General features: G+C 46.6%; 2 protein-coding genes across 3 annotated transcripts in view; one reads left to right on the top strand and one right to left on the bottom strand.

Moving 5' to 3' along the window:
• The window catches only part of LOC122178905 (1-phosphatidylinositol 4,5-bisphosphate phosphodiesterase gamma-1-like), a 16,804-nt gene extending 15,754 nt beyond the window's left edge, over positions 1–1,050 (bottom strand). The window contains exons 1-2 of one of the 2 annotated variants that reach the window (XM_042869457.1): positions 933–1,049; positions 299–703 (exon numbers count right to left, since the gene is read on the bottom strand). In XM_042869457.1, the coding sequence (XP_042725391.1) occupies positions 299–518 (220 nt within the window). In that variant the 5' untranslated portion in view covers positions 519–703; positions 933–1,049. Of the gene's footprint in view, positions 1–298 lie in introns of both variants that reach the window. The other variant, XM_042869456.1, reaches the window with a different exon arrangement.
• A 7,333-nt stretch (positions 1,051–8,383) lies between these two features.
• Positions 8,384–27,188, top strand: part of ZC3H3 (zinc finger CCCH-type containing 3) — a 155,140-nt gene continuing 136,335 nt past the window's right edge. The window contains exons 1-3 of the mRNA XM_042868848.1: positions 8,384–8,460; positions 10,277–11,624; positions 13,095–13,291. Coding sequence (XP_042724782.1) covers positions 8,415–8,460; positions 10,277–11,624; positions 13,095–13,291 — 1,591 coding nt within the window. The 5' untranslated portion in view covers positions 8,384–8,414. The remainder of the gene's footprint in view (positions 8,461–10,276; positions 11,625–13,094; positions 13,292–27,188) is intronic.

Raw genomic sequence — 27,188 nt, 5'->3', positions numbered from 1 at the left:
GGACATCCCACCTTGGTAGAACATCCCACCATTGCCAGGCATCCCACTTCAGGAGATCACCCCAGTGTGGTAGGTCATCCCACCATTGTCAAGCATCCCAATGTGGTATAGAATATCCCACCATAGCCAGGAATCTCACTGCATGAGATCACCCCAACGTGGTGGGACATCCCACCATAGTAGAACATCCTGCCATTTCCACACATCCCAATGTGGTAGGACATCCCACCATTGTAGAACAGTCCACCATTGCCAGACAACCAGCCAGTGGCCCCAGCCCCCTGTCTCCAGTACTCACTGTCTCCCTCCACCTTCTCAGGTGTCCGACTCCAGATAATCTGTCGGGTCTCCAGCTTCACCTGGAATGTCCTTCGCTCTGGCCTCTGTGACTTCTTCTGGTAGAACAAAGTGAGGACGGTGCCCATCTCCAGGCAGCGGAGGATCCTTCCAATGTCCCCTGCCTCCATCCTGCCGTCCTCCAAAAAGCCATTGACACTGTTGAGCCTGGACATGGACATCTTCACTGCGCGGCCATCGCCAGCCGGAGCCGCAGAGCCGGGGTTGTCTCATGCATGAAGGAACGAACCCAAGGGGGAGCAAAAAAGCCAAATCCTCTGCGGGGATTTTCTCTGAGCAATGAGAGAATCCGACTCTGGGGTTCGCATCCAGAGGGGTCGGGGGGAGATGGGTGATGGCTTCAGAGCTGGAGGGATAAAAACCATCCGGTCACCAGGAGCCCTTAAGGTTGGGGATACCTTGGGTGAAAAAAAAAAAGAAAAAAAAAAAAAGAAGAAAAAAAAACCGAAACACCAAAAAAGCAAAGTCACCTCCCCCCAAAAAGCAAAGTCACCCCAAAAGCAGCCAAGCGGAGCAAATCAATCCCCGGCCTCCCCGAAAAGCCGAATGGGGCTGCGGGGTGCGGGGTGCCCAACCTGGGGTGTGGGGCTGGTGCGGAGGGATGAGGGTGGTGGGGGGGGGTTGGGGTTTTTAAGGAGGCGGCCGCCTGCTGCCCCCTCTCTCCGCTCCTTAATTTCGGGCTGATGAAATGGACGCCCAGAGGAAACTGCAATCACACATGGCCGGAAAGAGATCAGAAAGGAATTTAAAAAAAAAAAAAAAAGCTGGATCTTGGAGAAAGGAAAATCGCAGCGACGGAAGAGGCGGCGGAGGGTGACATCTAGAGGAAGCCAAAAGATGGATGGGCGCTGGGGGTATCGCCAGCACCTACCAATGGATGGAGGAGGGGATTCCAGGGATGGGGCAGCAGCAGATTGGGTGGAAAAGCGGTGGGGGGGGGGGAAAAAAAAAAAAAAAAAAAAAAAAAAAAAAAAGGAATAAAGAAATAGAAAATGGCTGTTTTGTATTTATTCTGCGCTGCTGAGCCTGGGCAGAACCCAGCTGGCAGCAGGGCAAGCTGTGGGGCTAAGGAGCTATGGGGCTGAGGAGGGAGCAGAGGATTTGGGGATGCAGGGGTTCAGGGTGAGTTTTTTTCTCATCCCCATGCTTTGGATCTGTGGGGCTGCCATGGGATTTGCACCAGAGTGGCACAGTGCAGCACTGGGGCTCTATGCTGGAGCACCCAGAGGGGCTGGTGTTGGGCTCAGGCACCTCAGGGTCCTGTTGATGGGTGCTCAGGCTCCAGAAAGTCCCAGTGATGGAGGCTTCAGGCATTTCAGGGTCATGGTGACAGATGCTCAGGTACCCAAGGATCCCAATAATAGAGACTTGGGCATCTCAAGGTCCTGGTAACTGAGGCTTAGGATCCTAGTGATAGAGGCTCAGACACCTCAAGGCCATGGTGATGGAGGCTCAGGCACCAGGAAAGTCTTAGTGACGGAGGTTCAGAAACTTCAGGGTCCCAGTGACCAAAGCTCAGGCACCTGGGGATCCTGTGGTTGAGGATTCAAGGATATGCTGATGGAAGCTCAGGTATCTCTGGATCCTGGTGATAAAGGCTTGGGAACCTCAGGGCCATGATTGTGGAGGCTCAGGCTCTGAAAGATCCCAGTGATGAAGGCTTGGGCTTTTCAGGTTCATAGTGATGGATGCTCAAGTACTCAAGGGTCCCTGTGATGAGGACTCAGGAGCCCAGGGATCCTGTGGTTGAGGCTCAGGAGTCTCAAGGTCCCGGTGATGGAGGCTCAGCTACCCAAGGATGCCAAAGGTGGAGGCTTAGGAACCTGAGTCCTGATGATAGAGGCTCAGCACAGAATCATCAGCCACCAGCCCTGCTGGGAGATGAGACACAGGAGCTGCTGTGAACAAGGAACCTGCGGAGGCTATTTCAGTCCTCATGAAAGCCATCAAACACAGAACCCACTTGGAGCGACTCGTGCCTCTGTCTGAATGCCATGAAATCCTCATTCCTATCCCAGTGGTTGCCACGATCCTCATGGTTTGCAGCTCCACTCATGGCTTATGGGAGCCATTAATATCTTCTCAGCTTTTAAGGGTGCAAGTAGAGATCTCTACGTTTGTGCTTGGCAGTCTACATTCTTCCATGAAGAATTAGGGAATTAGGGTAAAGATGAGATCCTGATGTTGTTGTGTGTGTTTTGTTGTGTGGTTTTGTTTTTTTTTTTAAATTTATTTTTTCTTTCTTTATCCATGAATCAACTTCTGTTTTCAGCCCTTCTGTGGAGCAGAATGAGCTTTTGTTTAAAGCAGTGAGCTGCAGAGATGTTGGCTTTCTTGTGTTTATGTTTTCCATATCCAGGCAAATCCCATCTCAGAGCCCCTTGAGCGCAGGTCTGGGAACTGAACATCCCAACCACAGCGAACAGAGGATCAGAATAGAAGATTGCTTTTACACAGGGGATTTTGCAGCATGAGTTTGGCTTCTGATGTCCATCCAAAGCACGCAGGCAGAGAAGGAATGCTCTGTTTTCAGTCTGCAATGGAGTCACTGTTTTAATTTTAGCTCCTCCGGAGCAAAGATGTAACCAAGCTGTTACCAAAGCAAAGCACCTTATGGGGGGTGGAAGAGGCAGAAGGACTGAACCTCCCCATCCAGCAGTGTGTGGGTAGCAGGACTTGGGGCACCCCAAAACCTGGTGAAGCTGAACACCCAAAATCTGTGCTTCCTTCTTAAAAAAAAACAAACCCAAAAGATTCATCCTTGCTCATGGACGTCCTTTCCCGGAGGCAGATCTGCCCACAGAGTTCCCAAGCTCCCAAGTAGGGAGGGCAGCCAGCGCAGAACAAACCCCAAACCATTTAAAAATGTCACCAAAATCTTTCTGAGCATCTCTTCCTCTCTGGAAAAAAAATAAAATAAAATAAAAAGCTGATGCTACTTTCCCTTTGTAGGACTGGCACTTCTCAGTCAATAAGTCACAGATTTCTGTTTATTGGGTGTGGTTTGCTGCTCCTCTCTTTGGCCATGTTGTGAAATTCCAGAGCCTCGTTGCACTGAAAGGTTTTGCAAATGTTTTTTAGCCACGAGCCTTTGAGCTGCAGGTCGTGCAATGGAAATGTTGCAATTGATCTTTGCAGGTGGTGTTGCAATGGCGTTGGCCTGGGACCGAGAAATGTGGAACAGACAGTAAAAGTGGGACGATCCAAAGTGTCTGCAAAGGGGACGGTGGGGACAAGAGGACATTCATATAGCCTTGCATGGCCATAGCCAGAAGGTGGAAGGGGGCTGTTCAGTCCCTGCCCAAACCATTCCTATTTCAGCAGGTAAAAGTAGAGGATAGAAAGAAATCTGTTGGCAAAGAGCTGGGAATGGCAGCACCGATTATTGCTCTCATTTCTCCCCTTCCCCAGATTCATGTATTTAAGTCTGTGTGCCTGTGCCAGCAGCGAGACTGCAGGCAAGAAAAAGGGCAGAAAAATAGACATCATAGCAGAAAACTGTTGCCCACTTGATAAATGAAGGTGGTTTTTCCTTTAGGATTGTGCAGCAGTTTCTTTTCCTGTTGCTGATATTTTCCTCTCTGGTTTCCATCTAACCCAGGAGACATCTCCTTCCCCAGAGCTCCTAGTCGTGCTATTATCAGCAAAAATAGGATTCGAGAGTTTGCTTGCCCTTGGGGAGGAGATTTCTTTTTTGCAAAAGTTAAAATAGCGAAAACTTTTTTGGAGAAGAAGCAACTTCCTTCAGTGATAAATAGCTGCTGAGCTCCTACAGAGCAGGGCGAGGGGCTGGAGGATGCAGGAGATGACCCCTGGGATCCTGAGCTGAGCCCTTGGGGCTTTTAGGAGGATTAGCAGCACCTCTTTGTTTTCGAGCTTGGATTTAATAACCCGACACTATCTTGCTTGAATTGCTCTTCCTTTTCCCCTGATGCTTTCCTTCTTCCTTGGACTCAAGTTAGTTCTCACTGCTGTCTTGTACAAAGGTGTTATTGCAATTGTCTCTAAAGAGAACTGTGCTTATTTCTTCTGCTGCTATTTGGCCCATGGCACTCCTCCTCCTGAAGCACTGCATCAGCTCCTGATCTCCTTCCATTGCAAATTAAGAAAGAGTGGTAAAATCCGTTGGAACAGGCTGCCCAGGGAAGTAATGGAATCACTGTCCTCAGAAGCGTTCAAGAAACGTGGAGATGTGGCACTGAGGAACATGGTTCAGTGGGCAATATTGGTGGAAGGTGGATGGTTGGACTAGATGATCTTAGAGGTCTTTTCCAACCTTAGTGTTTCTGTGATGCTATGAGATGCTCCGTCTTCCTCTCAAGTACCTGCACATTTCTCACCTGCCATCTGAGCAACTCATCTTGGAGAAACAGCTCTCTGGGACTAGACTGGTTAAAAAGGGAGGCAGAGATTTCTTGGCAGCTAGAGTGTGGACTGAAGTCTTCTTTGCAATTCAGAGGCTTGCAGCTTGTGATGGGCCACCTCAAGATGTTCTCATGGTTTTGTGCTTAGGTCCAAGCAAGACAGGTTCATGCTAGTGCCTCAGAAGAGATCCCCATGCTGTTCTTCTCCCATGGACCTTCATTCCATTGCTTATAGTTTTGTGGGTATGTGGCGAATCTTACTGAAGGCCAGATCAAGCAGAAAACTAAACCAGAATGAAAAAGAGGAGGAGAAAGAAGAAACAGAGGTGGAGAGAGAGGAGAAGGAGAATGGAAGAAAGAGGAAGGGAAATAGAATGGAAAAAGGGGAAGAGAAAGGAGAAGGTGAAGGGGAAGAGGACATCACGCACATCTGATTAGATATTATTTTTAATATTATTTCTCTTCTCCTTTTTCATTCCCCTTCTCTTTCTCCTCCTCCTACTTCTCATTCACCTTCTCCTTTCTCATTCTTTTTTTTTCCCTCTCCTTTTTCTTCTTCTCTTCCTCCTCCTCCTTCTTCATTGTCTTCTTTTTTAATATTGCCACACATAAATATTTCCAATTTTCAATGGCTCACGTTTTCTAAGCCTTTACAATATAGATTTCCCACTTCTTTCTGGATTCCCACAATTTTAAAGTTTTTATTAATATGTTTCCTTCAAGACTTTTTGCAGTGCTTCATCTGAGACCCACAGGTGCCCCACAGAGAAGAATTACACCTGCTTTCCTAGGCAGGATGCTCCTGTTAATGGATTCCAGGCCATGCTGGAGGATCCAGGGTTCCCTGGAGATCCCTATGCCTTTGGAAATTGGGAGCAGGTGGCAGAAATGCCGATGCCTCCCACTCACCCTTGTCGTCAGGTCCCAGCAATCTGCTGGTGCAGCGCTTAATGAAGTTTCGTGTTTTTGCTTGTCTCAGCACGTTTAGCCACTGAGAGACTCCAGACTAAACCACGATGAGACCATGATTTCAAATGTGTGAGCCGCTTAATTGGGTCCTATTGCACACTTGTCGCTGGATCCGCAGTTCTAGTGATGTTTAGGGCCATTAGAGGGATTAGCACCATGTTTATTCTGGGTGGAATGAGACAATTTAATTTCTTTTAAGTGTGCCAGCCTGCCTGGGGCATTTTCACACAGATACCCTGCCAGCCCAGCACCAAAAACCCACACTTGCATTTTACTGCTATTTTAATTAAATTAGACTTACAAACAAGTGTCATACAAGCGTAGTGTTATGAACAAAGAACAAGTGCTGTGAATTCCTGCAGCTTTCAGATGTGCTGTTTGTAACAGGTGTCAATGAACTCCTTACAGAATGCTGGAAAGGAACAAGAATTTTAGTGATGCAGCATCCTACATGGGAGTATTCCATGCCTCAAGGCATGATGCTCTTGTCTCTTCCCTATAGAAGATCCAGTTCAAGATAAAAGTGCTGTCCTTGCTCCTCTACACCCCTTGTCCACCGAACTTTCCTATATAGAACACCCAAGGATACTCCAAAGAGCATCCAAAAAGCACCAAAGGGAGCCTAACATCCTCCAGTGCTACCTTGCCCCGTACTTACCTTTTTGTAGTGATGTATTTTGGTATAGGTTGGCAAAATGCTGCTTTCAGCTCATTTGTTCCCAAGGCTGGGTGTTGTGGGAGTGGTATTTTGGCACAGATTGGCAAAACGCTGCTTTCGGCTCATTTGTTCCCAACATGGGGTGTTGTGGGAGGGGTGGATACATGGCTTCCCTCTGTTAAAAATTAGCTTTCCTTGTGCATGTGCTGAATTAATTTTAATTCAGAGCAGCTCATTCTTGCTCATTTATGCAAGCCACTCGAATCTCTGTGCCAGCACCAGGGAGGGAGCAAGCAGCTGGGAGCGGAGGAGGCTGCTTTTGGCACAAGTGCCAGTTTCTACCAGTGTGAAGTGGTTACAAAATTCTGGGTGAGGCTTGGGGATCAATTGATGCTGATCAGAGGTTTTCATCTCAGATCTGCCCTCTGGTGCCCCTTCCCTACCCCACAGGATTGCAGAAGAGGATGCATATTAGTCTTCCAAAGGGTTTCGGGGGAAGCAAAGAGGCTCTCTGACTGCATTGTGTTGTGACCTTGTTTAACGTGATGGGTTTTATTCCCTTAGGGAAGAATGTAATTATGAAGAAAACAAACTCCTGGAGGAAAATGTCTATATAGATGATGTTATTCTCTGTTTGCGCTCTCAATTTTATGGATGTACTTTGTAGCTACTCCTGATTTATGCAGGCCATGTGACTTTCAAGATGGGGCATGTAGGACAGTCCAGGTCATAAAAAAGTCCTTTTAGGGTGAGAAAGTAGAAGCAGATCTCAGGAAGCTACCTGGTGCTACTGGATTTGCCACAATTTCTGGCAGGTAATCAGTAATGGGGTGGTATATTGGTGTTTGGTAGATGGTTGGTCTAGATGATCCTAGAGGTCTTTTCCAACCTTAATAATTCGATAAATCTATGACTCTATAATATAGAAGCCCTGAAAGCTGCCAAAGAAATGTGTCACAAAACTCTTTGAAAGGGTAGACAACTGCAGGATAAGGGGAAACGGTTTTAAGTTGAGGGAGGGAAGATTTAGGTTGGTTGTCAGGGGAAGTTCTGTACAGAGAGAGTGGTGAGGTGCTGGAACAGGCTGCCCAGAGAGGTTGTGGATGCCCTGTGCCTAGAGGTGCTCCAGGCCAGATAGGATGGGGCCCTGGGCAGCCTGGTCTAGTATTAAATGGGGAGGTTAGTGGCTCTGCATGTGGCAGGGGGGTTGGAGATTCATGATCCTTGAAGTCCCTTCCAGCCCTGGCCATTCTGTGTGATTGTGTGTGTATTTGTGAGCAGGGGACCCTGATGGGGCTGGGGCATAGGGAAAGGTAGATCATAGAATCACAGAATGGATGAAGTTGGAAGCACCTCTGAATCCATGTGGTCCAACTTCTGCTTGAGAAGGGCAGTTCCATGTCTGGGTGGGATTGGAGATCCACAAAACCAGTCCCCCAGGCTCCTCTCTGGTCCCTGTGCTAAGTAATGAGCTGAGAGAACTCCTGAGACACAGTTAGTCCCTGCGCTGGCCTGCCATTGGACACTCCTGGCTATAAATCCCTGCTGGGACAGATTTATAACCATGAATGGAATCCTCCTGAGGATCCCCTACCCCATGCTCAGCAGCCCCAGCGCTTTCAGCCTTTCCTCCCAGCAGAGCTGCTCCAGGCCCATGGTCATTTTGGTGACTGTTCACTGGACTCTCCAATGGACTCCGACCTAGATGGGACTAGTGGAGCTGGGATCAGAGAAGGGTGAGGTAAAGGGGATGGGGACAGAGGATGATCACAAGGGGTAGCTACATGAGGCTGATGGTTGGAAACAGCTGAGCCACGCTGGGATGGGGACAGGGAGCAGAGAGAGCCAGACTGGGCCGGACTGGGATGGAAGAGAGAGAAGAACAAGGCCCAGGCCTACTTCAGGCTTCAGAATGCACGCTAGGCCGCAGCCTCCTTCGTTGCCAAGCAACGCTCTCAGCGACCCGTGGGCGTCACGTGACGGTGCGAGGTCACGTGAGCGAGCAATACCGGCTGTCGCGGGATGATGACGTAACGCGTGTGGGGCGTTGCGGGAACGTTGCAGGGATGGAGGAAAGGGAGAGACTGCGGAGAGAGATCCGGCTGCTGCAGGGTACGGTAGGGCTGGGCCTGGGGGAGGCTTGGAGACCGTGAGGGGCGTTTAGGAGGTGCGTGGAGGGCGTGGGAGTAGGAGGAAGGCCTATGGGGTCCGTGGGGGCAGCCAAGAGGCCTTTGGCGTGTGTGGGGGGTAGCCAGAAGGCTCGTGGGGGTGCGTGGGGCCTGTGGGAGAAGTCGTGAGGTTCCTCGGACGCGTGGTATTGTGGGGGGGTAGCCGGGATGTCCGTCAAGCTCGCGAGAATAGCTCGGAGGCACCTGAGGTGCATGGGTTTCGTGGGGCTCCTGGGGTGTTTGCGGCTTGTGGTGGCCACCAAGAAGCCATAGGGGGATGTGAGGCTCCTGGGGTGTGTAGGGGTCTGTGGGGGTGTTGCCAGGAGGCTCCTGGGATACATGGGGGATGTATGGATGGCCAGCAGGCCTGTGAGGTGTGTGGGGGCAGGCAGATGTCTTTAGGAGTAGAGAAGGAGTAGGCTGGGGGTAGAGAAGAAGGATGGAAGGATGTGGAGAAGGCCTAGGAGTGCAAAGAAAATGGCGGCCCTGGGTTTTCTGGATGGAGATGGGGAGAGGAGAGAGCTCAGGAGTGTTGGGTCTGGGGAGAGAATGTAGGAGACCTGAGTGGGAGAGGGTAAGGGGTAGGTGGAGACCTCTGGGCATCCGCACACTGCAGTGCATGTCACCCTCCTGGGAGGGACATGTCCCAAGAGTTCCTTGTCATGTTCAGGAGCAACATTTGGGATCCCCAGGTGGCACAGAATGGGGCTGTGTCCCTCGTTCTCATTCCTTGGATTCCTCATCAGCTTTGTGGGGGAGGAGTGGGTGTATTTGTATGCCCTTTCCTTGCTTGGGAGAGCATCAGTGCTCGTTCTTAGAAATAACTGGCTCTATTTGTAGCCCCACAAGGTAATTTTTCCATATTAGAAATGCTTTGCAGCTATCTACTTCATCCAAGAACCCTCTTGTTGGGCAGTAAGAAAAAAAATTTCATGCTGGAGCATGCTAACACCTACATATAAGGCTCTAAAATCCTTTGGCAATCCCTTCTGTTGAAAATGTTTTCTAAACACTAGGCAGACCCTCTGTAATCCATGCGTGTTGATTAGCTCAGCTGCTAATTAGGAGCCCAAAGCACCAGGGGGTATGGTGACGTCGTAAAGGGATGAAGGTGCAGTGACTCAGTACAAAGCTGGGGCTGCTTTGGAGCTTCCTCATTGTTACTTTATGTTTTGGGCTTGCATTGTGCTACATGTGTAAGCAGCTCAGTGTAAGTGGAACCCTCCTGCCAACATTGTAGCAGGGCTCAGAGGTTGCTCTGAAATAATTCATTTCGTGAGGCTCCAAAAACAAGAATACTGATGGTCTGTTTTGGTGCTGGCACACCCCAAAAAAAAAGGAGTATAAAGGATCAGAAGGTGGCCAACAGCAGTAATGAAGTGTGTGTTAAAGGTCTGTTTGCACATCAGACCTGCTGTCATGCTGTATCACTTTTGTTACCAGTTTTCATGAAGATTGAAGAAAATAATTGTTTCCAAGTTTTTGTGTGTGTGTGTGCCTGGTGTTTTTTTTGTTTTTCATTTTCTAGCACCACTTACCTAAAATCTGGCCAAAGTGAGTGATCGTCCTCATTGCAGTGTGAGGAAAACTAGAGCTGTGATGTTGGAAACCTCCCCCTTGGGATTGAGGGACATGGTTTAGTAGGAGCTATTGGGAATAGGTGAACGGTTGGACTGGGTGATCTTTTAGGTCTTTTCCAACCTTAGTGATTCTATGATTCTATGATTGACAATTAACAGATGCTGTCTTCTGTTCTTCAGGTCTCATAGACAACCACAGGAACACCCATGGGGATGTGCCACGACCGCTGTCTTCTGCTCCACGGATGTGGAGCAACACCACACAGGCCCCATTCAGCAGGAGGGGAGCGTTCTCAGCCCGGTATCCCCAGCTGCAGCCTCCCAGGGACTTCCAGCCACGCCGAGCTCACTCTTGGAGGAAGAAATACTCCCTTGTGAACCAGCCCTCAGGACCAGGGTGTGATGTTGGGAATGCCACCACATCCAGGGCTTTTGGGAGCAACGAAGACAGCCAGGCAGCCGTGCCATCAGCAGCGTCCCCAGAGAGACAAGTGGACTTAACAACAGATGGGAACATCGTTGTGGGCATCCAGGTGACACAGAAGACTGGTCTTGTAGGTACTGAAGGATTTAGTGATGCGAGTGTTTATTGTGATGTTTCTGGGCTTAAAACAGAGCTTGTTGCTCCGGATGATGGTAATGTGCAGGATTCTTCCATTCCTCTGTACACAAACCAAGAAGAAGAGCCAAAGCCTTCTCTCTCTGTTTCATTTAGTTCGTCGCACCGTGTTGTCAGCTCATCGTACCCGTTTGACAATCCCAGAAAGGTGCACCTGGCTGAAAGCTCCAGAAGTGCCAGCGAAAGCGCTGTCACACTGAAAACAGAGCCACAGCCACTGTCAGCTCTGCCGAGCTGTGAGCAGGCTCAGCAGTCGATGTGGTGGAAGCCAGAGCCACCCGCTCTGGGGCAGTGCAGCTGGGAGCAAGTTGAGGACGTTCACAGAGAGCCAAAGCTCTTTGGAAATGCAGAGATGCACTCTAAACCGACTCAGGCACTGACTTCGGCAGTTGTGATGTCTCCAGTGAAGAACAAGTTTTCTGTAATCCCCAAAGTTTCCAGTCTCCAAAGAGCTGCCTCGGTGACGGTCTCCAGCAAAGCTTCAAAGTTCAGGAAAACCAATTATACCTGGGTTGCAAACCCTAGTAAATGCTCTCGTCCTGTGAAGAGATGGATCAGCCCGAGAGCTTCTGACAGCGCTAAGAAGATCACTGGTGGAGCTGAGAGAGGTTCAAAAATATCTCCAAAGACAGATTTGGGAGCAAAGGTGAAGAAATCGGGGCTGCAATCCAAAGTGGGTGTTTCTCCCAGCAAGTATAAGTGGAAAGCCTCCAGCCTGCAGGCTTCGCCCTCCACATCCAAGTCAGCGTTCAGGTGGCAGTCGGAGGATCAGAAGATGTCCTCTGCCTTCAACCTGCTGCCTCCCGGTGAAACATCAGTTGGAGTGAATCCCTCCTTAGGTGAGGCTGTGCTTACCAGTTATAAAGTGAAGAGTCGGACAAAAATCATCAAGAGGAAGGCAAGCTCAAGGTAAGATCATAGAAAACATGAAGGTTGGAAAGGCCACTAAGATCATCGTGTTTAACCGTCACCGTGTCACCAAACCATGTCGAGTTGCTGGTCTTCTCAGAAGAATTGTCACTGCACATGTCCATAGGCTTTAAGTGAAGCTGGAACAGTTTTTTCTTTATACCTTTGGGACAAAGGATCTCTTCTGTGTTGAATAATGGGTACTGCACATAAGTTACAGGCATAGATATGAATGAAATTACAGTGAGACTTGTTGTATATTGGTGGATCTGTTTGCTTTCCCCTTTCCAGCTATTGTGACTCTGTTCTCTATGGAGGAATCCTGCTTTTCAGGGTTGCAAGGACTGATATTTTAATTGTTTTATCAGTCTGGGTAACTCAGAATTTAATTTTTCAAACAGAACTTGTTTCCCATTCCTTTTTCTCCAAAGACTTCAGCTCAGCACTAACCAGGCTTCTCCCTGGCCTGGATAACAGACCAATATTCAAAGAGAAGGAAATAGGTACTTTCCCTATTGATTTATTTTCAGAGTTTTGTTGCACTGGGGGCTGGTGAAAGGAGAACAGACTTGGATCACACTTACCTTTTATTATCCGTGCCTGTAAGATGCACAGGGACAGAGAGGAGACAGAAGCTGAGCTGTGCAGGCTGTGTGTGCTGGAAAGAAATGCTGCCTAGCTGTAAATCTGATAGATCTGCAGTGCTCTCTGCTTTTAGTACTATTCTTTTTGGGCTGTCCACCACTGCAACCCAAGCATCTTCCCTGAAGGTTCTTACTCCTCTCCTTGTAGGGTTGGTGTCAGGTTTTGCTATCCTGGGAAAATGTGTTGTGCTGAAGCAGCTGAGATTCTTCTGGAATGATTTTTCCACTATCCCTGTGTCTGATAGGGGCAAGATTAAAAAATGAAGCGTGGCAGAAGGAAAAGGTGTATGGGCTGAGTTATCTGGACTGGAAATGGAGGGGAAATAAGGGGGTTGGGATCAAACTTTCCCCGAAAGTGTTGTGGAAGTGCTGCAAGGACTTCCTGGTGGAAAAGCTGTGTTCTGTGCTGATGTTTTCATCAGGGCTGGATGCGAGCCAGGGTGGGCTTAAGGAAAGGATAAGTGGGATGAAGTGGAGGCAGCGGCACAGATGTGTGATCTTTGCTATGGGACTGGGTAGTACCTTTTCCCAGGTCCTCTCCTTTGATCCTGTCATCTCTCTGAAGGACACCATTCCCTCCTCTGCATCTCTTAAGCAGAAGTGAGTTGAGTCAAGCTGTCAAACACCTCATGCTCCATTTCTTTGCCAGAAATTCCTTAGATTCACTTATTTTCTTGCAGTGTTCTTTTTAGTGCTTCTTACAGGGCGGCATTATGGAGGAGAAACAGAGCTTGGTGACCCACCGTTTCAGTTGTGAGCAAGAGGACCAACTGTGTTTCAATCACACCCCCACCCTCTTCTAACAGTCTGGTATTTGCATTCACAGCTACCCAGCGGATAAGAAGAGCAGTCCCTTGCTCACCACACCACTGAAAAGCCCCTTCCATCCCAGGAAGAAAAACACCCTGCGGGGAAAAGCTTCTGTGACTCCAAAACGCTCCTCGCCCAAGGGGCTGGTGCAGATCACCAAGCACAGGCTCTGCAGGCTGCCGACTGCCAGGAACCAGGGCTCCTCCAGGGAAGGTAGGAACAGGCATCCTGAGGCTGCTTGCTGAAAACAGCTCCAAGAGAGGCTCTTGGAAATGGAAAATTGGTTATCGTGTCCTCTGGGTGATCTGCTGTTATAGGTCCTGGAACAAACTGGGAGGAGTTCTGGATGGAGTAAGGCTTCTGCCTTAACCCAGAGCTGTGCTCTGACATCTCCAGATAGAGTCATTTCAAAGCTTCCTTTTTGTTCTGAATGCAGTTTTGCTAGACGTGCAAGCATCACATTGGAGGATGCTCAGGAAAGTGAGAACAGCAGAGGCAGTAGCAATGCATCTACAAGACTGATCTCTCTTTTTGCACAAGAGAAAAGCTTGTGCTTTTCGTGTCATGTCATGAGATGCTCCTTTGGAAGTTAGCAAGCACACCTGTGTCCCAGTGAGATGTCTTTTGTATTGAATATGGTTAAAATTGCAGTTGTTAAAGAAATATTGGATCCCTTATGGTTTGGGTTCATAGTCAGAGCAGACACTGACTTCTTAGGGCTGGCAGAGTTGCACCGAGGAGTACATGAAGCAGTATCATGATGTTTCTGGCTTTGAAGTCAGGTTCTCTTGTTCAGTGTCAACATAATCACCCACAGTTTAATCTGAAGTGGGTACAAGTACATTTTGATTATGTGCCTATGCTGAGCTCGTTGGTATCGTGGTGCTATCATAGGTATTGCTTGAATAGAGAAAAGGCTGCTTGGGCTACACGATAGCTGCAGTTTGCCTCAGAAGGTAAAGCTGCACTTTAATTACTGAATTTACACATGTAATTGTAATTATTTCTGGTTGAAATAGCTCTGTGTTAAGATGTTGCTGTGTTTGGACAGACCAAAAGACAAGAATGGGGGCTTGTGATCCAGGAGAAAGAAGATTTTCTTTTCTTTTTTTTAATGGGAGGAAAAGAAAAATATAACTTAAAAACATATTATTTTTACTGCATGTGTTTAAAGAAAGATTTGGGGGAATGGAAAGGATGCTGTGAGGAGAATTTTGGATCTGGTGCTTGAGGATGCAGATGTGGCTTGTAAGGAGGTAAGGAAAAGTGGACATCCATGTAACTGCATTCATGCTGATGCTCCACCATTGTGTTCCATGATTTTGGAGCTGAGTCTTGCTTCACTGAGTGATGTCAGCTTACATCTTGCTGTTTGGAGAGGGATTTAGGGTTGCAACAGCCTGAGGAAATAGAGATGTTGTTTACAGGGTTATAAGTTGTTGTGGTGCTCAGGACCTGAGGTTAAACCACATCTTTGCTCTGTGTAGGTGGAACCACAGTGCTACGCAGGGAGCAGAGTTTGCTCAGCTGTGTGCATTGCTGTGTGGGAAGCAGAGGAGGTCAGAGTACTGCAGCTTTGGGGAGGCTCTGAGCTGCCATTGAGGCTTGTCTGGGGCTTAGCAAGCATCTCTTCATTTTATCTCTCAGCAGAAGTGTGTGCCCAGCCAAAATGAAGCTGAGAATATACAAAATAGATCAAAATCTGCTCTCCTGGGAGCATGACTGTCAGCTGCCAGCAGCCTGTGCTTTTGGGGAATGTGTGCTGAATCCTAGTTCCTTGATTGAAGGTAATGAACAGTCCCATGGTGAAAAGATTTATATCTTAAACCACGTAGGCCTGAAAATATGTAGATATTGCAGAAATACAGCTGCGTTCCTGGCTTTTATCAAAGTGGAGGAATGCAAACAAAGAAGCTTAAGAAAAAGAGAAAAATGAAAAATAGGGCTGGAAGTCACTTGGGGAGAGCATTTAGTTCAGTCCCCTGCCCAAAAGTGGATCAAATGATTAAGGTACTTCTGATGCGTGGTAACAAAGCCTGATTTATGAGGTTGTGAGCTGTCAAAGTGACTTATGTTGTTTTCCATTCTGGATCTGTGTGTTTTGTTGTCTGGGCTGATAAGTGTAGAAATAAGAATTCACTTTACAGAGGCTGGTGTTTATGCTGTGTGGCTTTTTCTTTGCAAACTGCAGCACCTGCTTGAAAAACATCTTGATTTGGTTCTTGAAAGTACTGGTATCATATGGCTGTATGGCTGCTGGTGTTCTTACCTCTGCTGTACCTCCATTTCAGGGATCCCACAGGACTTGACAGATGCTCCTTCGTGTGCCATCAGCAGCTCTGCACGGGGAGGCAGCTGCCAGGCAATGCACAGCTGCTTTGCTTCTTCAGCTGGCAGAGAAATTCAGCAAAAGTCCTGACAGCTCTGAAATTGCAGAATGAACTTTGGTTGTCGCTTGGTGAAGGCTGAGCACTAAGTTGGTGAGCTGGAAGGCTGTGACACTTGTGTGGCCAACAAAGAAACTGTTGGATGCTAAAACAGAGATAGGATATTTTCAAGGCAGCATCCCTTACTTTTATGTGAGGATCTGGGTGAGACTCGAGGAAGCTCAGATGTTCCTCATTTGGCATTTGTGGAAATGGAAAGTCACAAACTGATGGGTTGTTCTCACTGTGAATGAGCTTGGAGCTGTCGTAAAGTAACTCTGAAATATTTCATCTGAATATGGGATGAGTGAGGGTGCTCAGAATTGGGATATGTCCCAAACTGAAGTTGATCTAATGGGATGGCATTTCTAATGCAGATAACTGCCTAATCCACAGAAGGTTTGTGTGGGGGCTGTTTGTACAGAAGATCTCAAATGTGTGTGACCAAAGCAAAGAGGAATGAAAAATGTTGAGCCAAATTAATGTTGATAAAACAGCCTTTAGATTTTGGACTACTTGACAACTTAGTGCTTAATATTAATGAATCATTAATATTAAAGTATTCTTTTCTTTTTCCTTCCTGCTTAAGTTCATAAGCTCTTTTTGAAGGGAAGGAGAACTTGGAGATAATTGCTTTGTTGGAAGTTGTGAACTCACTCAGTTGCCAACCCTGTGGCTTGATGAAGCTGATGGCATCCCAATTTATGCATGGTGTCCACTTCATTTGGAATCTGGACCAGGCTCCTGCCTAAACTTGCTTCCTCTATGTGTTTTTCTATAGAGGAGGTGGACTAGACTGTATAGAGGAGGTACAGTTTAATAATTAAGATCTGAGTGGAGTTTCCACTGATTGCAGTTCTCCCAACTGTTTGGTGTGGTTATTTGGTTGTTGTTTTTTTTTTTTTGGGGGGGGGGGGACATTGACACCAAAAGTTTTGATGCAGAGAATAAACCCTGGACTCCTGCTAAGTCATTTACTGAGCAGCTTTCCTGCCAGTAATGGTATGTTGTGTTTATGTTGTCTAAATGTCAAATGTCTATCCTGAATTGGCCTTCCCTTGCTTATTTGTTGCAGCAAACAGCCAATGTAATAAAATAGCAAAGTGCATGCTGGGATGGCAATGCTTCAGACAGTCTCCTTCAGACTGTTTGGCCATGTGTTGTTGGATGAGGTTGAGCAGCAACAGTTGGGTTTTTGTGAAGTGAAGTGAAGGGGGAGTTATCCCCCACCAAAGCATGGTGATATCATCATCTGGTGATACGTTTGAAGGCCAAATCCTAACTTTCAATTGAGTTCTGCCTGACCCAAAAGTGGTGGCAAAGGGATGTTCCTGTTCCTCCTGTACTGCAGGTGTGGATATAGGAAAGCCCCTTTTATTTCTACCATATTGGGAGCTGTGAGGGTAACAATTGGTGTCTTGCAGGATGAGGCCCCTTCTCAGCTCATTTAAAAACAGACGAGTGGTTGCAATTGCAAGCTGCAAAAATCAATGCTTGCCCTCCATGCAGTGGCACTGCTCTGGTCGAATTCACCCTGCTTGGACTTTTGGCACTGTTGTCTCTTATTGCCTTGATTTTACTATAGGATAAACTAGAACTAATGGCTTAAAATGACTTTTTCTTTTTTTTTTTTTGGCAAGGATTGGGTGTCAGAGGGGCAGGAGAGCTGGGCTGTGCCTATTCTTTGTATGCCCAACGTGGAGCTGCGTGACGTTCTCCAATAATGGGGAAGATTTGGGATTTGGGGGAGTTTATTGCTGCCCTTCCTTCCCCTCAGCCCTGCAGAGGGCACTCGTGCCCCTCGCATTTCCCCAGCCCACCTTTTTCTGGTTATTGATGGCCTAATTTCGTCTTTATGTGAAAGAAAGCAGATATCAAGTAATTTGCAGCAATAACCTGCTAATGCTGGGCCAGTATCAAAACTCCCATGTTCATTTCAAGTGGCAGATAAAACACTAATATATAATTATCCTTGCAAATTGGATTGTTTTAAATAACCAAAAGGCTATGGCCAGGAGAAAACTATCCCATTTCCCTTGAGTTACTATTGCGGTGTAATTGCTGCGTTCAATCAATTTCTTTGGCATTAGAAATTCCATCACAATCAACATTAAGCTTTATTCATTGTGATGGCTAAGAGCCGGGCCATTTCTCCTCTTTTCCTTAACTGGCAAAATTAATCAGGGAAAAGATTTTAAACATTTACCCGTGCGAAAGAGGTCAGCTCTGCCACTATATTGCTCAGCAGATAAGGGGGCTAATAAAAAGAAAATTGAATTACTAATGATCGCCAGGAACAGAGTATATAAAACCTGGCAATCGCCCGGTTCAGGAAAAAGGAGAATCAATTTTCTTCGGACAAGGTGCGCTCATTTTTTATTTTGGCGCGTATTATCAGCAATTTAATTTGAAAGAGCATAAACAGGAGGAAACAGTTAGAAAATAATGAGCCCGAAGGTGTAAAATGCTGCGGGATATATGCTGTACACAATTTATTTGGCACAACAGATAATCACTTTAATTGAATTCCAAACTGCATTGTTCAGCAGCGGCGCGGGCTGAACCTGCGTCGCCTGTGGGGATTGAGGAGCATCACAAAGATGCTGGTGAGGGGCTGCTTGGTGTCTTTTCCCCTCTGTAATGTCCCCTTGCAGGCAGGATGTCTCAGCCGGCTGCCCAGAGTTGCTCAGGCAGTCGCAGCTGGCTGTGAGCAGAGAAGTGCAAAGGAGCTTCTGCTTTCTCTGGGGTAAATTGCATCGCCGTGTCTGTGTTTCTTAAATAATTCGGTGTTGGTCAGGGGTGAGAATTTAGTGCCAAGATCATAGAACTGTAGTATGGCTTGGGTTGGAAGGGACCTCAAGGATCATTAAGCTCCAGCCCCCATGCTGCAGGCAGGGCTGCCAACCTCCATATCTAATACTAGACCAGGCTGCCCTGGCCGAGGGCTCCATTCAACCTGGCTTTGAATGCCTCCAGGAATGGGGCATCCACAGCCTCTCTGGACACCCTGTTCCAGCACCTCGCCACTATTATAGTAAGAATTTCTCTCCGATATCCAGCCTAAATTTTCACTTCTTCAACTTAAAACCATTTCCCCTTGTCTTGCTGTTATCTACCCTTTCCTACCTTTTACCCTTTTACCCTACCTGAAGGCTTCCTTCAGGTACTGGAAGGCTGCAGTGAGGTCATCCCACAGCCTTCTCTTCTCCAGGCTGAACAAGCCCAGTCATGGAACTCCTCTCAGGATTTGGGCTGAGGGTTTGCTGAACTGGGTTTCTGCTGTGGCAGGAGAGGGATGCAGCCCTTCAAAATGTAATAATTCATTTATTTCTTCTTTTTGAATGAGTGGGTCACAACTTTGCCGTTATTCGTTTCCAGGAGCAAAGTGGCAATGGTTTCTATCACACCGTTAGCTTTTCGTTTTATGACTTCTGCCCCCATACCACTGTAAAAGTGCTGTGAAATGTGATGTGATGAGGATTTGGGTCTCTCCTGCATGGCGATTGTGTGTGGTTCCTCCTCAGTGCTGCTGCTGAGCAAGCAGGATGGGATGCATGAGCTATGTATGCATTTTGTGGTGGAGCCTTCCAGCCTCCTGCAGGCTCACTTGGCATCGGGTTAATAATAAGTAATAAGAACTTACATACCCAAATACACACCTGATACAGAATCTCACACTCTACAGTCTTCCCAGAACTTGTTGCTGCTTTTTAGGCTGCTCTACAGCTGCTCTGTTCATTCCCCTTCATTCCCCTATGCCTTGCCCCCTTCCTTCTCCCTGTGCCTTTCCCTTTCCTTTTTCAGGCTTTCTCCTTTCTTTCCTCACTTCCCTCCCCACGCCTTCTCCCTGCAGTTGCCCCGTGTTCTGCTGCTGTTCTCAGCTGACGGTACTTAAACCACACTTTTCAAAGACGTTGGATCAGATCACATACTGTCACTGATTTAAAAAAAAAAAAAAAAAAAAGTGTGGTATTATGTATGGATAACAAACTGCCTGCTTGAAGACCAATAGCAGCTCCTCATCCTCAAGTGTCACCATCACCGCCAGGTAGGGCTGGCACTGCTCATCTGCCCTGCAGTGCTGCTCAAACTCCTGGCACGTTCTGCCACCTCCCTGTATCACCTCCACATGCCAGCTCCTCTCACTTCTGTAGTTCTGACCCCACATGTCCCTGTGTCCCCATATGCCCCCACAAGTCCCCCCATGTCCCCCTGCCCCACTTTGCTCAATGCTGATGTCACCATGGGGTTGAGGATGGGTTGAGAAGTGCCTGTGAGGTGCATGGAGTCCAGGGAGAAGTAGCTGGCCATGCGCAGTGGGGTGATGGTGTTCTTGGGGCATGGCTGTGACAGTGGGGTGGGGGTCATTGCCCCCAAAATGGGGCTTGTGCCCCACACATATGGGCAGATTGTACAAGGAGTGCATTCTGGAGACGATTTGTCTTTTCTGCAAATCTGCTGTGACTTCAGCAATCCCACGTCGTGCTGCAGCAGAAATGGGGTACTGCAGTATGTCAGTGATCTCTGACTTGAGGAGCACAGGGGCTGCATGAAGTATGCATGCTGCAGCCTCCCTTTTTTGGGGGGTTTTGGTATTGATGTTTGTGCCAAAAGGCTCAAACGCTGCCATACAAGCAGGTGCCAGGTTCACTCACTGAGGACGCAGTTCAAGGAACGTTTGGATTTTGTGTTGAGGGATGTGGCTTAGTGAGTACTATTGGTGATAGGTGGATGGTTGGACTGGGATGATCCTGAAGGTCTTTTCCAACCTTGGTGATTCTATGATTCTGTTATTTCACTGCTGACCCAGGGTTGAACCTTCAGAGTTTATAGAATCATCGAGTTTGGAAAAGAACCTCAAGATCACCCAGTCCAACCCCAACTCATCCTCACCATGTGCCTCAATGCTGCATCCACCCTTCTCTTTCACACCTTCAGGGATGGTGACTCTGCGGGCAACTCATTCTAATTACCTCACCACTCTTTCTGAGAAGGAATTCTTCCTAATATCCAACCTGTGTTAAACTTAACGACCTCCTCCTGCTTTAAGCCATCTCCTGCTCTGCATATGAAAAGTACATTCAAGTATTTTTATATTTTTTAAGCAGTGGCTTTTGGGTTATGCCTGGGAAGATGTGGGAGAAGTGTGTTATGGAGGGATGTTTGCCATGTTGCACAGTGGTGGGTCACCCTTTAGTTCTTTTTTTTAATGATTAAGGGAGCAGAGTGGATTCGCACTGGGATGTGAATGGTTGGGTATTAGGAAAAGTTTATTTTAAAGAGTGGTAACACATTAAAATAGGCTCTTTGGAACAGGGAACAACTGTCTCTGGTATTCAACAAACGTGGAGATGATGTACTGAGGGACAGTTAGTGGGTATGGTGGGGATTGGACTGGGTGATCTTAGAGGTCTTTTCCAACCTTAATGATTTCTCAGCTCTTTGCCTGTCCAGTGCACTTTGCAGATGCTAACTATTGAAGCTTTACTGTGCTTTGGTAAGATGTTGTCGTCTCCTCTGTACAAGTTCTTTGGCAATGGCGAGTCAAATATTGGCAGATGGCAGAACCTTGTAGCCCTGCAAATCTGTGGCCAGAGCAAGAGTTAGCTGCAAGCATGTCATAGAATCATTAAGGTTGGAAAAGGACCTCCAAGACCATCAAGTCCAACCCCAGCCCACCCCCACCGTGCCCACTAAACAGTGTTCCCAAGTGCCACATCTCCACATTTCTTAAATGCCTCCAGAGGTGATACCTCCACCACCTTCCTGGGGTTTCAGCTTGCATCTTTTGTTGCATCCACAACACGTGCTGCTAGGAGGCTAGATTGCATCCTTCCCACTTCAAAATACTTCTTTCCTGCTTCTCTTTACCTTTCTTGTGCTCTCCACTGAGGTGGGAGAATTGTTTATGATACCAGATTCCTTCTTGTCTTCTGTTAGCACCAGCAGCATTGCAGCTGGGTTCTGTCAATGTATTGAATAGAAGGAAATCCTGTTTGCATTTGCTTCTTTCCAAACAAATATTCTAGCAGGATTCGTAAGATCCTGGATAAGACCTTCCCCCTTCAGTTTGCAGAAGTAGGGATTGGAACCTGGCGGTTGTCATGAGATGATCTTTGAAGTCCCTTCTAACCCAAGCCATCCTAAGACTCTATAAGTGTCTACTAACTCCTTAATTACAAACAGCAATAGTCACCTTTGGGAAAATTCCCCAAATCTTCATTTCTTTCTTAACTCTCCAAGCCGTGCATCATGAGAACATTGGGATGAGCACTTGGAAATGACCAGTAGTCGACGTGGAGGGAACTGGATTGCATTACTCGTGCCCAGGCAAGTGCAGAAAGTCAGCAGGGCGTAAATGGTGAGCAGTAAGTTATGGCTGGCATCTGAATGCCCAGCTGCTGTTAATTTTATTGATGTTGGCTGTCTGTATCCCTTTGGCAGCTTTGAGAATCTCAGTGTTGACCTTCTTCTCTTTTTTTCTTGTAACTTATAAAGTGAAGGTCTATTAGTCAATAGTTATAATGGGGAGATTCCTGTGTAATAAAGTATTTTTTAATTCTTTCCAAACAAGGGGAAGTTTTCTTTGCTTTACTATCATTTTGCTTTTTATTTTCCCTTTAGTGAATAGCACAAAGTGCTGCTCCTGTTTGCAGGTGACATCTCGAGTTGCATTACTCAGGAGTTTGACGCCTCTGTGACGTCTTATGAAGAGTCCCTTCCCTCGAAAGGAAGATCTTGTGTCATGCACAGTGCTCAGGACCCCTCAAATTTCTCCCTTTTCTTCCCCACCCCATCGTTATTCTCATCTTCTGAGCAGTCCCAGCTCGCCAACCCCCTTGTGCCACTTGAGACCACCAGGATAATGGCATTGTGCTGCTGTATGTAGGTTGACCTTGCCCATAAATCATGATTTTGGCAGATCTCTGGCTTGTCCTTTGGATCAGCGAAGGAGTGTCTTGCAAAGTGGCTGTTTGCTCCTTTGCAGTAATTGGGAAAAGTTCACATAGTTGGCTCTTTGCCTGCTTGGGTTACGTCAGCGGTCGTAAGTAACGGTGTAGGGTTTCTGGCTTCACTTGGCATTTGCAGGTGACTTGTCCCAAGCTGCAAAACGAACTGCAGGCAGCCAACAGTGGGGATTCTGTTTTCAGAGAGCTCTTTTAAAAATAACATTTTGCTTTGAGGGAGGGAAGTCAGTGTTGCTAAATGAGGAGGCGTTGCAGCGGGGACCACCTTATCCCCAGAGCTCAGAGCTGTGCTGGAGCTTGGGGTCAGACCCGAGGACTGCACTTTGGGGAACATCTGGATGGAAATGTGCCAGGCACGTGATGATAATGGCCTGCTGGGTAGGGATGTGTGCAAGGTGCTGATTGCACATCTGGAACACCTGCAAACAGACCATAAAGACCAAGTGATGATAGTCTGGGGAGCAGCAGGGGTTGCCATGTAAACTACTCTGCTCTTCACACAGAATTGCTTAAATTATTCCTAGTTGCGTCCATTCTTTCTTCCTTTTGCTGCAGAATTCAAATTGCTTGCTTGAAAATAATCTCTCTGTGCACGTATCCTCTATTTCAGAGCATCTCCTGTGCCTGTGTGCAGTTCTGGCTGCTGTTTTGACTCTGAAATGCTGTTAATAGCAAGCATGTCTTTGGGGACTAATATATTTATACAACAGGAAGAAATATTTGGCTTTGGGGGTGTATGACATCCTTTCATTGGCTCTGACCCTTGATATTTTCAAGCCCACGGGGGTCCTTTGCTAAGATTTCAGACCTTTCAGGGCCGCAACAAAAAGAAAACCTCCCTTTGGATAAAGACTTAAATAGGAGAAACTAAAAAGAAAGCAGAGAGCACAGCGGGACGTGCATCTGCCTTGTCCTCCTGGGGATGCATCGTGCCACCCTGTTCCTCCAAATAGCACATCTCCAGAGCAGAGTAGCACAGTGTACCTTTGGTCATCTCTTGTTGAGTGCTAGATGTCTCTCCTTGCTGTGACTTTTATGATACGGTTTGCAATTGCTTTACTGAATGGCAGAGGTGATAAAATGAGTTTTTTTTTTTTTTTTTTTTTTCCTTTGTGCAGATGCTCCATCTGTGCACCAAAGTTTCCTCTGCAGGTGCAAAAAGTGGACTGTGTAGCTTGCTGCTTTGACCTCGGAGGCTGGGTGTCCTGGTACGGAGCAGAAATCATATTGCATGACCTCTGTTTGCAGGTGTAACAGATTGTACAGCCCTCTGGATATCCTCAGGGTGAGAAATATCCAAGCAGTTTCATCACCAATCCTCTCTGTTTAAGGAATGCATCTGAAGAAGCTGGGATGCTGATACGTAGTTTTAAAACACAGTTTCCAACCCATCTGGCTCTGATTGTGCTGAATTTCAGTGCTGCTGCCTTTTTTATCCCTTTGATTGTCCTTCCTTGTGTACTTAAAGTCAAAAGAAGGGAAAGAAAAGTGGGCATTTAAGGCACTTAAATACGAATGGCTCTACAGCCTGGAGCTTGACAATGAGCCTCTTCCCTTTTGTTTCCTTTTCTTGCTATTTTCCTGCACCTAATATGCAAACTGACGGCAAGTATCCCCAGCACGGTCACAGCTGAAATTGCAGATGTTTCCCTGGCTGTGAGCTGATGGCTGCGCTGATACCAAAGCATCCACCGCAGTGCTGTCAGAATCCCCCAAATCCCACCCCAGCGCAAATGCTCCTCTCCCTGCAAAACCTGGGTAGGTTCCTCTGTTCTGCTTTCTGCTTCCCGTTCTTCTCCAAATCCCCGTGTACAATTCTTTTCAAAAATTTTCCTTCTGCAAAACCGTCCCATTTGATTTTCATAGGAACAGCTTCACGCGACGATTCCCCCGTATCGCCGCTGAGCAGAATTAAAGCTCTTCACTCGTGGATCTGTTTGCTTGTGCTGGGCTTTGTGTGCTCTACAAAGCGGTATAAATGAGTAATACCCCTCAGAATATGTAACAGATGCATAAGTGCACCTGGGGTAAGTGCTTTGTGGGCCTGACAGCATCTCCTGTGCTCTACAAAACTGTGCTGTCGCAGCACTTTCTGTGGTTTCGAGTTTCTGCTTCAGTCTAAGGGAATGGGGGAAATGCCTTTACTTCAGTTGTCAACGGGAATTTTGCTCTTGCCCATAGGGGATTTGAGTTTGAGGACAGTTTCATTCTCTCTTATGCCTCTGTAATCCACACGTGTGCAGTTTTTTGTCAGGCTTCTATTTCGGATTGTGCTCGGGGTTGTTTTGGATGGTATCGAGAAGCACAGCTGGAAGCCCAGATCTGTCCTCAGAAGTGATCTTGTGGGTTATTTGTCCTGCCCTTGGGGTTTTGGAAATGGCAGGAGAACATTCTTGAAGTGTTAGAATGAAATATAAAACACAAAGTGGTCACAATGATGCGGTGGGGAAACATCCTGGGTCAACTTGTCCTAAGATGGAGCACAAAGTGCCCAGGCTTTGAGCACTGGCAACGATGTATCTTCCTTTCAGGCTTGAAAAAACATCCCGGAAACGCATCCTGAGAGCCCACGTGTATTTGCCACTTATTTTTAGCCTTGTGTCAAAAGCAAGCAGCTCGAAAGGTGCAGTGTAACTCAGCTTTTGATTGAAACAGTGGCACCTACGTTTTATGGAGGTGTAAGATCCAGCTCAGGAACCATCCTGAGAAGGTGCAGTGTGTTCTGTGGATGTCCTACTGTCCATTTCTGGAGAGCCACGTGTCCTCATCTGCTGTGGGATCTGGATCATCTCTTGTTTGGTCTCAGCTCTGAGGTTTTTGGGGGTGAGAAGGATACTCTTGAGTTGCAGGTATTCAAAACAGCTCCAGATTCTGCTTTTTGAAAGAGGTCAGCTTATGTCTTCTGAATAAGCATTTTGCAGATGAGTCCAACTTGTAATGGTCCCTTCCAACTCAATTCTGTGATTCCCTGATTCCAACCTCTTGCCCAAATGGAGTTTGTCTTGTTTGGGTTCAGCTGTTGATTGGTGAGCTTCATCTAGAAACCAAGATTTAGCTTGGTTTTAAGGAAAAACCTTTGTATGGAAACATCCATTATGAATGAGAAAAATCAAAAGGGGATTTGATAGGATGAAAGGAGTTTGGCAGAGATACCACTTCCAGTGTGTATATAGATGTGTGTGTTCCTAAAATAAGATTTACTCTACTGTCTCAACATTAACTGGGGCATTTTACTGTGCTCCCCTTCTGCGAGCTTCCGTGATCCATCATTTCCCTGCTAGCATGCTGTAGTGGCTGTTAGATTTTACTACACCAAACACTGTAAAAGGGCATTAGAGCAGTTAAATCTGGAGTCTTGCTTTCATAAGGAAAAAAGAAAATGCTGAATTAGGCAATGGAAAAGGCAACCACAGCGATACTTTAATCTTGCATAAATTATCAGAAGAGTCAGAGGCTAGCAATTTTATGTATTGTTATAGCTCTGCTAATTAATTATTCCAGAATAATCGATGTTTAAAAAAAAAAAAAAAAAAAAAAAAGTTTGGTTCTTTTCTGTCTTAATGGACTGCAATTTTTACTTCCAATATGGTATCTGTGTTTTCTTTTCCCGGTTTGGCAATGCTTTAATTTAACCTCCCATAATCAGGGGGTTAATGCATTAACTTTAGTAAATATGCACAGTCCAAGTGATGACCAAACAAAGAAATATTAATGCTGAAATTGTCATGAGTCTAACAGTTTGAATTTGGAGAGAGAACTTCTCAACACTGTGGGGAAGTTGAATCTCCACTGTGAGTGTTTGAAGGATAAGACGCAATAAAGAAGTAGAGGAGTTATTTAAGAGGCTGTAAAGTGGTTTTCAAATTGAGATTGTAGATTCATTGAGTTTGAAAAGTCCAATTGCCAATCCAAGACCACCGTGTCCACTCACAGAAACGTTAGGGTTGGAAAAGACCTCCAAGATCATTGTCCAACCACCAACCCATCCCACCATGCCCACTAAACCACTTCCCTGAGTGCCACATCTCCATGGTTTTTGAATACCTCCAGGGATGGTGACTCTACCACCTCCCTGGGAAGCTTGTTCCAATGCCTGGCTGCTCTTTCAGAGAAGTAATTTTTCCTAACCTGAAATGATCCATGCACTGGGAGATCTGTGTGACTGGAAGAGGTTTAGTGAGAACTGTTGGTGGTAGGTGGATGGTTAGACTATATGATATTGTAGTTCATTTCCAACCTTGGTGATTCTGTGACTCTATGAAGTTGATTTTTTTTTTTATATAAATGGTGAAATGTTGGCCCTAGTGAAATTGTCTGGCCTTAAACTTTCACACTTAGGCTTCATAGTGTGTATTTTAAGCTTTAGTGTTTGCTTTGAGTCATGTACTGGGACTAGAGCAACAAGGTGTCACAGTATAGCTATAGATACGTAGATAGTTATATAGGAAAGTGAGCAGGGGAGTTTGGCAAACCCTCCTATTAAAACTGTTATGTTAACAGTCTGTTAATCTGGCAAGTTCACAACGTTTGTTCAATTTCATAGTTAGGGACCAAACTAAAGACAAATTCTACTCGTGGAAAATTGAAGTTTGTATCTTTCCGAAGTGGAACAGTGGGACTTGTCATATAAATAACTTCTTGACAGTTGGATTGCTTCCTTAATGTCATGCTTTGTAAAGGGCAAGTTAGAAAGCCACAAGACATGAAGACATTTGT

Source organism: Lagopus leucura, unplaced genomic scaffold (assembly GCF_019238085.1).
Source record: "Lagopus leucura isolate 7727_CA_CO unplaced genomic scaffold, USGS_WTPT01 Super-Scaffold_100002, whole genome shotgun sequence".
NCBI classification, from domain to species: Eukaryota; Metazoa; Chordata; class Aves; order Galliformes; family Phasianidae; genus Lagopus; species Lagopus leucura.
Note: the sequence above shows the minus strand (reverse complement) of the source record. Positions and strands in the feature narration are given on the sequence as shown.